This window comes from Trichosurus vulpecula, chromosome 1 (genome assembly GCF_011100635.1).
Source record: "Trichosurus vulpecula isolate mTriVul1 chromosome 1, mTriVul1.pri, whole genome shotgun sequence".
NCBI lineage: Eukaryota > Metazoa > Chordata > Mammalia > Diprotodontia > Phalangeridae > Trichosurus > Trichosurus vulpecula.
This window is the reverse complement of record NC_050573.1, coordinates 137,256,033-137,268,761: the sequence shown is the minus strand read 5'-3', so window position 1 is coordinate 137,268,761 and position 12,729 is coordinate 137,256,033. Positions and strand designations below refer to the sequence as shown.

The following is a 12,729-nucleotide window of genomic DNA, read 5'->3' as shown; positions in this document are numbered from 1 at the left end:
GAGACTCAGTTTCCTCATTTGTAAAAGAGGGTAATAATAAGACATACTTCACAGGGTTATTGCAAAAATTAAATGAGGTAATAGATTTAATGCACTTTATGACACCTTAGGAAAAAATATATACCCCATCACACACACACACACACACACACACACACACACACGTTTCTTAAATGTTAATGAAATAAACTACAAAGTCTTCATGCATTCTAACCCCTCATCAATTTAATCCTGAAATGATGCTTATGCTTAAATAACCAGATAACACCTACTCAGTGTTGCTGACAGGAGAGTGCTCAGAGACAAAAGCTTTATTAGCCACGTCTGGTAAAGCAGAAAGAAAGAGACAGGAGGTCTCAGAGGTAGGAGGTTAGTCCTAGTTCTTCAACAAATCAGACATAACATGAGGCAGGAGAGTGTAGTTGAAAAATGACTAATTTTAAAGTGAGAGGACCTAAGTTAAAATCTTGAATCCATTGTCTATTAACTATTTCACCTCAAGAAAGTCACTTGACCTCTGTGGACTTGAATTCCATCCTGGGTAAACTGGGGACATGGGTGGCTAGACTGGAATAATTTCTTTGATCGCTTCTTGCTATAAAATATATATGTGAACTTGGTCCAGTGTTTCCTTTAATCTTCCTACTCCTGCATTTCCTGATGAATGAAGTAACTGAGAAGAAAAGGAAGCTAGGAGAGAAATCATCCAGGAGACAACTAAGATCAACTGCTAGGAATATGGGAGCTGTATCAGAAGTCTAGTCTTTTTTGAAGGATCAGAAGTTTTAGGTAATGCCTGACAGGGAAGCAAAATCAAAATCAGAACCATGTCAAAGTCCAAGACAGCTAGTGATGAAGGAAGTTCAGATTGGGGCTGGAATGGTTGAGTAAGAGGCAGGCAACAAGGTTGATGGACTTGACAAAGAGTTACATTGTGTTGCCACACCTGAGTATACTGCAAGCACACGTATTCTCAGAAGTGTGTCTAACCTTGCCCTTAAGCTGCTTCAGTATCACTTTCCGCTCCTTCCCATTCACTGACATCAACCAGCATTGTTGCTTCCAAGAAGCTGAGAGATACATAGACACAGGTGATAATCAGATAAGTAAAGATATAGCATGCATTTATAGATGCAGGCATTGGGGGAGGTGCTCTTTCCCCATCCTACACTTGAGGGAAATGAAATTTACTTTACAATAAATCATATGGATGCTTAACATGTAATACATCTACTTCAGAGTAGTTTGGTTAAAAGAGAAGCCTCCATACATTTTGAAAATGGTTACATTTTACAAAATTTTAAATAACCTAAGCAATGAAAATGGAATTTTATTGAATAGTTTAGAATCGTATTGTGTAGGATTGTAAAAAATACCTAATTTTAAATTCAAAATTCCAATTAATTTAAAAAAAACAGATTAACATACAGTTATCCCTTCTGCATCATTAGGGTTAGGGATACAGTGCCTCTGCAATCTGGAAAATCTGAGTAGAATTGTTTGGCCCTCCCTTCAGACCAGAGAAGAAGTCTGAATTATTATTGTATTTAAAGATAAAATATGTTGATATTATACAATATTATACATATGTTTTGTGCATTTCTGAGTTTCTAAATTTTTTTGGTGTCATCTACTGGCCTTCACATGTTGTCTGCAGCTTCTGCAAAATTCCCATTAAATTTCTTATGCTGACCCATGATATATCAAAACCATGTTGTGGAAAGCCATGATGTGGAAGGAATAACTGTACAAATTACTAAAAAGCATCCTAGACTGGAGGGAGGAGTATACACATTTTATAATAAGGTATGTGGGTGTTTAAATTTATCCAACTGGGCACACAGAAGCCTACCTTTCATGCGAATTACTATAGTATGGGTTTTTTTTAAATTTGGGGAAAGCCTTGAAAAAAATTAAATGTTCAATATTTGCTAGTCCTGTTGTTATATTTCCTCAAATTAACTGAGTTTTGTTGGGCTTTTTAGTTCAATTTTACATTCAAACCACTGACCCATGAGTATGTTTTACTCCACATTTCAAACTGTGGAGCATTTTGTATTTATTCTTGTAATATTCTCCGCAAAATTAGTCTTAGGAAATTTCCTTAAGCTCAAAAGAATTTTGTACAGTTCTCATTTCTTTCTCTTCTCTTCTCTTCTCTCCCCTTCTCTTCTCTTCTCTCCCCTCCCCTCCCCTCCCCTTCCCTTCCTTCTCCTTTACTATTAAGAACAAAGGAAAAGAGCCTCCCTCCTTCCATGAGGTCATCTGCTCCCTGAATCTATTCCCCCTTGTGGGCTATAATCTTCTGTTGTGATGACATCATCACAAGTTGTTATGAAAACGATAATTTTGTCCTCCAAAGGCCCAATCCCATAAGTAATGCATTAAAACAAAATGGGAGTTGTGCCTATGAAAAAAAGATGCATTGATAGCCCCTAAAGAGTAGTATGGCTTCAAAATCCAAATAAGCACCAGAAACAAATGAACCGTGAAGTTATGTCTACATTGGCTGAAAAAAATATGACAAGATTTTAGTTATACTTTGCAAGCTGTTATTCTGTTTTCCTTGAATCAACAAGTAAACCCTTTGTAGTATGTGAAAACTATATTCCCATAATGACAGGGCAGAGTTTACGGTAAGGGTTCTGCAGTTTTATCTAAAGGCCAGCACCAAAAGGGACTTAAGTGGACATCCAATCCAATTCCTTCACTAAGATCCTGAGAGCTGAGGTAATGGGGCTAAGAAACGAATCCCCCAGCCTGTTAATAACAGAGCCAGAACTAAGACTGAACAACCCTGACATCTAGCTCCATGCTATTCCCACCACACATGCTGCCTCCTTAAAATTGAGATTCATTATTTTTTGGAAGGTAAAAGGAAATGCTGAAAATAGATACCCAATGTGCAGTGACAGTTTGTAAACTAGTTAACTAAGGAGAATGCACTGATCTCCAGACTGCTAATAAAGTGCAATGTTTATAAAGTAAACTCTATGGAATATATTGTTCAAGACAGTGCTTGGATACAGTATTTTGAAAGAGTTGTCTGTAAATTCAAAGGATCAGTCATTCAATGAGCATTTGTTAAACACCTACTATATGTCAGGCACTGTGCTAAGCACTAGGGATACAAAGAAAGGCAAGAGATAGCCCCTCTTCTCAAGGACCTCATAGTTAAATAGGAGATCATGGGTTTAGAGTTGGAGGGGATATTAGAGGTAATCTAGCACATTCTTCTCATTTTACAGATGAGGAAATTAAGGATTAGAGTGTTGAAATGACTGGCCCAAAGTTACAAGGGTAGCAAGTGACAGAGTTGAGATTTGAATCCAGGTCCTTTGATTCCAAATTCAGAATTCTTTCAACTGTTACAATTTTTTTGACAATATATGTTTCAAAATTAACTATTTCCCCCCATTGGAAATTTTGTATTTTACAGGCAGGTAAGTGGAATGAGGGCAGCTAGGTGGCACAGTGGATAGAGTGTTGGGCCTGGATTCAGGAAGACCTAAGTTCAAACACAGCCTCAGACACTTAACTAGTTGTGTGTTCCTGGGCAAGTCACTTAACCTTGTTTGCCTCAGTTTGTTTATCTGTAAAATGTACTGGAGAAGGAAATGGCAAAGCACTCCAATGTCTTTGCCAAGAAAACTCCAAATGAGTTCAGACTGTCAGATATGACTGAAACAATTGAGGGGAACAATGGAAAAATCACTGGGCCAGATTCTCACACTAGCTGTGTGATCCTGTGTAAGTCAAATAATCTCTGTCTGCCTCAGTTTCTGCTTCTGTAAAATGGGGATAAAAATTCCAATTCTCTCAGAGGAATGTTGCAAGGATAAAATGAATTAATTTTTGTAAAGCATTTTGCAAACCTCAAAGTATATGACTATACACATGCATACATACATGTGTGTGTATATATGTGTGCATATATATGTAATGTACATATAGTAATTATTATTTAGACATCTACTTCCATTGGTTTGATTTAATTTTTAGAGTTTTGTATGCAAACTTTCTTAAACTGTATGCAGGCTTCCATTTTAATAAAAAAAAAATCTGAAATGCCTTTTCTCATTTCCTACCCATCAGGACAGCAAGTCATAGAAGAAAAGAATAGCCCCAAAAGGATGAACACAGTTGTTGGGTGGGTTTTTTGGTTAAAAAAAGTAATTTCTTTCAGATCACTGAGTATTAATGATTACTTTGCTTGTTATTTTTCTAAGCAAGGACTAATCAGATCCTCTGAATATTACACTTGATATATTCACAATCTGATCTAAAATTCATAGTTACTGTCATTATTATAGGACTTTAGGGGAATTTCATTAGGAATTTCCACTTCTCTTTGTGCTTTCCATCACTTCATAATTTCAGATATTCACTTGAGGGCATATTTTTGAAATTTCTTCTTTTTATTAATTTTTAGTTTTCCCAAAAGAATACTAAAAAAACCCATAAGTTAGGCATCTATTTTGTGCACAGAACTTTGTTAACTATTGTGAGAAATATGGGGAAAAAATTAAAGACACTGTCTTTGCCTTTAGGGATTAAAAATCTACTTAGGAGGACCAGACATAGTTTGAATTTGTGTAACACGTTATGGTTTGCAGTATGAATTCTGCAAATACAATAAGAACTTATAATCAGTTCAATAAAAATGATATAACAGACTAAGTACTTACCTATAATTTTGCTTTTCATTTCCTATGTGAAATCTGTCATACAGTGAATATGCACGATTTCCTTCCCAGTCCATTAACTCAATTCTTAGAGAATATTGCCTCTGACTGGTAATTGCAAAGATAAACTCATTTCCCAGCCAGTATTCACCAGATGGATTACCAAAACCCTGGAAAAAAAGTGGATAAAATGATTGTATTAGTGTAAGGCTCTCTCAATTTAAGTTTTACAGACTTTGTGTATAATTTTAAAAAGTTTGTATAATAAGAAGTGGCTCCTAAAATGCCCTTAGTGTGTTTCTGCTATTCTTCCCTCTATAGATACAGGCTTATGTGCAATATTTGTAATAAACTCCATTGGAATCCTGGAATATGGGGTACTCTTAGAAGACCTTTGCCGAGAATCTCTAAAATGTATTATTGTATATTGTCCTCCTAGTAAGTAAAATGTATTGAGCATATTTTATTCTTTCTTTGATGAATTATCATCTGGAGAGACTTCATACTATTATTGGTGACATTTTTCTTAGTCAGTGATATATGACTGCTATAGCCTACCTCCCAACTTGAGTTATCACAGCTAAATGAATTTCTGTCTGCTGAAAAAGGGCTTGGTGATGAACCAAGCCTTCTGTGTGAGACTGTTACTTATTGTATACTGAAGTAATCAGAATAACCCCCATTTAGGGAGATTTCCTTCCTTAGCAAAAGAAATATTTTGTTACATATAATTTATTGTATCCATTTTGGCTTGCAGGTTGTTGCCCATTTTCTTTGAAGAATCTTGAAACTCCATAGTTTGTTAAAAATCCAGTAGATTTCCACCCCTTTTCAAAGCAAATTTTGCAAAGAAACCTTACTGGACTTCCCTTCCCTGTAACATGAAAGCAATTCCTTCTAAGAGAGCTATTAGTACCTACAAGGGAGAAGTTGCCTACCATCCCTGAGATAGCATTCACTTTTTAAGGTTATTGAGTATGTTATCTTTCAGCTAATTATGAGAAACTACCCAGTACAGCCCTGCAATCCAGATACTATGCTAATCACTAATATTTACATAGTGCTTTTAGATTTATGTAGCACTTTACAAATATTATCTCATTTCACCCTGGCAACAACCCTGGGAGGTGGGTACCATTATTACCTCATTTTACTGATGAGGATACTGAGGCAGGCAGTGGTTAAGTGACCTGCAAGGGTCACACAGCTAATGGCTGAGGTTGGACTAGGACTTGGGTTTTCCTGATGCTAGGTCCAGCACTCACTCCACTATAATACCTAGCTGCCTACTTAACAGAAATATATGTCTACAGCAGCTAATATTTTTGAATGTATGCCAAGCCTGAGTTGCCCCAAAAGACCAATCATGATTTCAGAAAAGACTGTCTACAAGCTCAGTCAAGTGTATTCTACCCAATCAACAATTTTATAACCTTCAGGAACAAATTAAAAGGCAAAAAATTTGTTGATAAATGACAACAGAAATAAGCCCTTTTCTCTCTGTAAGGAGAAAACACACTTTTAAATTATACTCTGAAAAAGATCCCAGCTGCTGATTGCCACCTGCCCTCCTAAGATGTAGGAAGTGATGACACATGAAGAAGACCTATCAGAGGCTAAGGAAAAACAAGAGAAGCATTCACATTCTAGTAGCTTTCTCCATCATGATAAGCTCCAATTGGAAACTGTAAGTTAAATATTGAGCTCTGTTTTCTTTTTTTTCCACATTTCCATAACATGGTGTAAACCCTTTGAATATTCATTATTTTTATAGAGCATTCACTGCTAAGAACTGAGGAATGAACAAGAGATTGATAATCTTTTCAACCTCTGCAATTATCCCCTTTAACTCAAGACACATGCAAATACTTGAAGAAATTTTCATTGTGTAGTAGCGTAGATGTAGCTATCAATAGAAGATAGAGGAGAGGATTCTGGGAAGATATTGGAGTAGGTCAGAAAATTCCAAGTTCTCAAGATTTCCCCCCACAAAAGAGTTAAAATAGCACCTTAGGGCAAACAAAATGTGGGTGGAGATGAAGAATAATAGGGGCACAATTTGAGAAGATCCAAAGAAAAGTCCCAGGAAGAGGTCTGGTCCCTTAAAGAATAAACACCTCCAGGCTAGGTCCAGCTTCAACAACAAGCGGCAAGCCCCTTAACAACAAGCGGAAAGTCCTGGGGTTAGTTTGAGAGGCTGCCTGGGTCCCAGCCACAGGAACTTTTCACCCCAGGATAGTGAGGGGAGTTGAGTGTTTGAGTCCAGGAAGATTGAGGGAACCTCTGCTGACGAGAAAAGCCAGACCCAGCTGAGCTGCAAAGAGTGGTGGGAGTGAGAAGGAACCAGCACAGGCCTGGTGAGTGCAGAAGCAGTAGGGCAGAAACCCCTTGGCTGTGGGTACTTACAGGAGATTGGATGCTTGGCTTTGGTTCCAGGCTAGAGGGGAGAACTGAAGATTTAGGGCAAGAGGCACCATTTCCCATACCCCAGGGCTAGAGGTGATTACAAAAATCAAGCTATTACCACAAAAAAATGCACAGGCAAAGGAGAAAGAAGCCAACCACAGAAAGCTATTATGGTAATAGAGAAGACCAGGGCTCATCTTCAGAGGAGGATATTGAAGCAAAGAAACCCCCAAAGAGTAACGTCAAATGGTCACCTGCCCAAAAAGAATTTATTAGAAGATCTTTAAAAAGACTTTAAAATCAAATGACAGAGATGGAGGAAAAATGAAAAAAAAAGACTAATCCAAGAAAAACAAGAAGGTTATGAAAGAAAAGTTAACCAATTAGAAAAGGAGATCCAGAATCTTAGGGAGGAAAATGACATCTTGAAAATTAGAATTGGGCAAAGTGAAGCCAGTGAAATTATAAAAGATCAAGAAATAAGTAAACAAAACAGGAATAATGAAAAATAGGAGAGAAAGTGAAACATAAGAAAAACAACAGATTTGGAGAATAGGTCAAGATGAGAAAACATAAAAATAATTGGAGTAACTGAAAGTTATGATCAAAAAAAGAATCTTGATACAATAATACAAGAAATAATTAAAGAAAATTGTCCTGACGCATTAGAACAAGGCAGGGAAGTAGAAACAGAAAAAAAAAATCCACTGAACACCACTTAAAAGAGATCCTATGAGGAAAACTTATAGGAACATCATAGTCAAATTCACAAACCCCCAGCTCAAGGATAAAATATTAAAAGCATCAAGATTAAAAAAAATTTAAATATGAGGGTGCCACAATCAGAATTACACAAGACCTAGCAGCAGAGACATTAAAGGATCACAGGTCTTGGAACACAATATATCGAAGAGCAAAAGACGTACGGCTTCTGGCTGAAAATATTATGCCCAGCAAAGTTAAATATAATCCTGAATGGAAAAAAATGGACTTTTAATCAACTCTCAGACTTTCAAGACTTTGTAAAAAAAAATCCTCAACTTAGAAGATTAGCCATACAAGAACCAAGAGAAACATAAGGTATATACCAAAGACTAATTATAAGGGATTTCGTGAGGATACACTGTTTACCTTTTATGTAATGTAAAACGTATGTCTAAGATTCTTATTAATAACTGGTGAGCTCATAAGAAAGATTGGGGTAAACCTGACTATGATATGAATTTTAAAAAGTAAAACCATTTAGGAACAGCTAAAAAGAGTAACTATTTTATACAAATGAGGTGCAAGAGAAAGAAAGGATAAAGAGGAGATGAGGGAGGAAGGCTAGTAGTTCTGGTAACCTACTTTCATTGGGAATGGGTTTAAGAGGGAACTATATATATGTATATATATATATATATATATGTGTGTGTGTGTGTGTGTGTGTGTGTGTGTGTTTAGAAGAGTATAAAAGTCTTCTAAATTTAGAAGAAATAAATTGGTAGGGGCATAGAGAGGGGAGAGAGGACAAGGGAGGGATCTTTACAGGGGAGAATGCAGGAATAGGTAAAAGGGGGCATAGAAGAGTGTTTAATTAATAGATTAATAGGAATGGAAAGATATGGGAGGGATCCTTGGAGGGGGGAAGGCAAATAACAGGAGTGCAAGGTAGTTGGTAGAGGAGGGAACTAGGCAAGTAATAGGAGGGCGAGGCAGCGAGTAGAAGTAGAGGACTCAGGAGGGATAGGAAATGAGATATGTACAAACATAAAAAGAAAGATCAGGAGTAGAGTATGTTTGGGAAAGCATATGTCTATATATGCATGTATATATGTATGTGTATGTATATATCTGTATGTGTATGTATATAGAGAAACATATCTAAACTATATTGTAGCTTTCTGGGGGTGGGGGAGGGGGAAAAGAACAAAGTTAAAAAGTACACAGCAGAGAACAAAACAAAACACAAGGAAGCAAAGAAAAGATGGAAAATTCTCAACACAAGGTGTCTTATTTATCATACAGCTTTCTTGAAATGAAAATTTATTGTTACATATTTTGAATCCTCTCTTATGTTCTGCTATGCACATGACATGCTCTTTCTCTTTCTTTGCATTTAAGTTTCAATATTTAAGTTTATGACATGCTTCTGTTTCTTTTCTCTATTCTGTATTTGTGTTTGGTACAATAAAAAAAGAAAAAAAGTAGAAGACAGAACAGATTTAGGCTGAATCTGAAGTGATACCAGGATGTACTCATGGAACTGATATTTTTTATTCAATATCTAAACAAGCTTATTTTCTTGTGATCTTTCCAAGGTGGAAAGTAGGGAAATTATTAAAGTTAATGCTATTATTAATATTTATGTTAATGATGAATGTAAGAGCCACTTTACTTGAATTTTTCATTAACTAAGTTTTTACTATATTTGAACTGGGGAGATGCAAGAGGAAAAGTCTGGGACAATTATAGTAGCCTTTAATATATCAAAACATGTATCACAAGGGAGGAAAGTGACAATTAGTTCCAAGATTCATAAATTTTCTCCTGAAGAGAGCTTCCTGCAGCAAAGAAAATAAAAAAACAGAACTGTCATTATTATTTGGCAGTATTATTTTGGACTCCTTCCCCAATTCTTTCTGCTAGATCCTAAAATGTACTGTGTTTTTGATTGTATATTAGCATCCCACAATCAGATATATAGTCTAATCCATCTATCAATACTGTCTAACATCAGAGTGCAGAAGATGCCTAGAAATGCAAAGCCCTAATGACACTTGGGAACCCATGTGCTAAGGAAGAGAATGAGTCTAGCGATCTCTAAGTACACTTCACAAAGACAGAGAAGGAATACCAACTTGGTCAATCCTTATCCTTAGTCCAGTCATCTTTCCCTGCCTTCTTTTCTTTAGTCAGCTAAGCCAGATTTAGAGAGATACTAAATGTGAGAATATGTCTGCTTATCCAAAGCAAAGAATGATGAAGTGTTAAGTATTAGGTCATGCATTTCCATGCTGTTGAAAGCCCTGTGTCAATAAAGTCTTTGGCATTCCCAAGGGAAAAAAGCAACGATCTCAAGGAAGCCACAGAAATGGAATAACATTAATGTCATTCTTCACAGAGATTTCATCCACATTTGTGCATGCAAGGATGTGCCCTCCCCTTGAATTGAGATGAATATCTCTTCCTAAGCAGTCTGCCTTCCTGACTAGATAATAAAGGATAAAGAAGCTGAATGGAAAGTGATGACATTTACTTTTTAGAGATCAAATTCTATTACAACCATCTTTTTCCACCCCCTCCCTCTCAAAACCTCCCAGGCTGACAGAAGTCACCTGCTGCATTGTCGAATTCTGAACATTTGTCTAGATTGAGTTAAAGAGGGTGTCCAATTAGTAGTCAAATTCAGTGATGGGGAAACAAAGATTTTGGAGTAAGGATGGAAAAAAATCATTGGCACATTAAGAAATTTCCTCACACGGAGAATCACCATTGTTAGAATCATAAAATGTTATATTACAAAGGAAATTTGGAGATCATTTATTCCAATTCCCCCCCAACCTTCTATAGATAAGAAAATAGTTTCCCTATTCTACTGCTTATTTACTGTGGTGTAAGTTATTCAGTAAATTCATTAGTTTTCCTCCCACCATCTGCTCACTTAATTCATATTTCTGATTTGTTAAGATGACCTTTTCAGAAGGTTTACTGAGGAATAGTTTCACTTTTAAAAGGTTCTTTTAAATTAAATCTATAAATTACATGAACTCTAAGTCACTTATTAACATTTATCATTATTCAAATGGAATGTATTTGATAGACTGCTAATATCCCAGGAATTCTTAAATAAGGGCAAAGAAGGGTTACTGAGTTTATTTGATTGAATCTGGCTATGTATGCTTGTCACAGATGTGGGAGTCATGATCCAAGGATTTATTCTATATAAAAATCCAAGAGAAGATATCTTAATAACTTCAATGTGGATATGGTATGTGTACTAGATTAGTAAATATTAATGTTGGATACATATATATAGTGTTTATATATTTATTACACACACACACATACATATATATATATACACACACATACACACAAAATATCTTGTAATCAATAGTTTACAAAACTTGCCTATATTAGAGTCGAATATGTTCTTTGACAAATGGTCTCATATAGTGGAGCCAAGCATTCGAAGTCAGAGGACCTGGATTCAAATGCTGGTTCTGTTGCTCACTTCCTCAGAAGCAACTAGGTGTTGCAGCGTACCAGGTGTTGTGTTTGCAATGAGGAAAACCTGAGTTCAAATCTGGCTTCATACTCTTATTAGCTGCATAAACTTAGGCAAGTCATTTAACTTCTGTATGTCTCAATTTCCTCGTCAAAAAAGTCAGAATAATAACACCTCTCAAGCGCCACAGGGTTTGATTGTAGGCCCTCTCTTCTTCTCCCTCTTGATTACTTGGGATAAAATGAGAAAGCATTTGTAAAGCCCTTGTAAATCTTAAAGTGCTGTATAAATGCTGCTCATTGTTATTCTTATTCTTCCTGAAGAGCCTTAGAATAACTAACTTCACTTATCTGGACCTTACTTTCCTTATTTCTAAAATAGGGCAGGTGGTTAGACTATTAGATTGTGTCTAAGGTCCTACTGTCTCTAAATCAATGATCCTATTATCATAACATTAACAATGCTAGTTTACTGTATTGTTATGTTTACTGTCCTGACTTCCAGAGAGTCACAAAGCTACTAAATGTCTGGAGCCAGATTTGAACTCAGGAAGATGAGTCTTTCTGACTCTTGGACCAGCCTCACTTTATCTACTGCACCACTTAGCCCCTACCCCATACAACGGTAAAATCAAGGATGACGGAAGCATTCAAGTATTATTATGGTAAGATATAAAATAGAAGTAGTTGGTTTCTTTCCACACTCCTAGCCCTCTCCACCTTGCCTCCCCAGTGATGTGTAGGCTCTAATAAAAGGGTACTGGGCCATATTTGAGATCCTGAGAGGCAGCATGGAATAATCAGATTGTACTGGCCCAGCAGTCAGGAAGATCTAGATTCAAATCCAACCTCTGATTAGATACTATACTAAGTATATAGAAAGTCATTTAACCACTTGGTGCCTCAAGCAACTCTCTAAGACTAAAAGTTGCAGTCTCACTGTTGTATAGGACTGACAGTAATTCAGCTTATCAAAGTTTTTTTTTTTTTTTTAGTTCTGTCACTTATGAGAGTTTCCATATTGGATCTGGTAATGAGAATTTTCACACATGGATGAAATAGTAGATCTACAACAAAAAGGAAGAAAAAAACCACCCACTATACCCCAGCCCCACCCCCAAACACAACACAAACCACCAAAATAAGAGAGAGAGAGAGAGAGAGAGAGAATATTAGAATATCCTGGATGATATAATCAGTGCAGTGAGAGGACAAGAAACACGCATCAAAGATTCCCCTCACATTCCCTACCCCTATGGGTCCTCAGACAAAATTATGTTTTGATTTCATATTTAGAGACACCTGTATATCTGCTTTTCATTATGTAAGCACTCTACCCTTACCTCTCCATCCTCCTATATGTTAAGTATGTTGATTCTTACAGTTGAAACACAGAAAACCAAATGCATTTTCATTAAATTATTTCTGG

The 12,729-nt window shown here is 36.3% G+C and overlaps 1 protein-coding gene across 1 annotated transcript in view; it reads right to left on the bottom strand.

The window, feature by feature from the left end:
* ANGPT1 (angiopoietin 1) overlaps positions 1 to 12,729 on the bottom strand; it is a 333,355-nt gene that overhangs the window by 53,101 nt on the left and 267,525 nt on the right. The window contains exon 7 of the mRNA XM_036766890.1: positions 4,689 to 4,855. Within this exon, the coding sequence (XP_036622785.1) occupies positions 4,689 to 4,855 (167 nt within the window). The remainder of the gene's footprint in view (positions 1 to 4,688; positions 4,856 to 12,729) is intronic.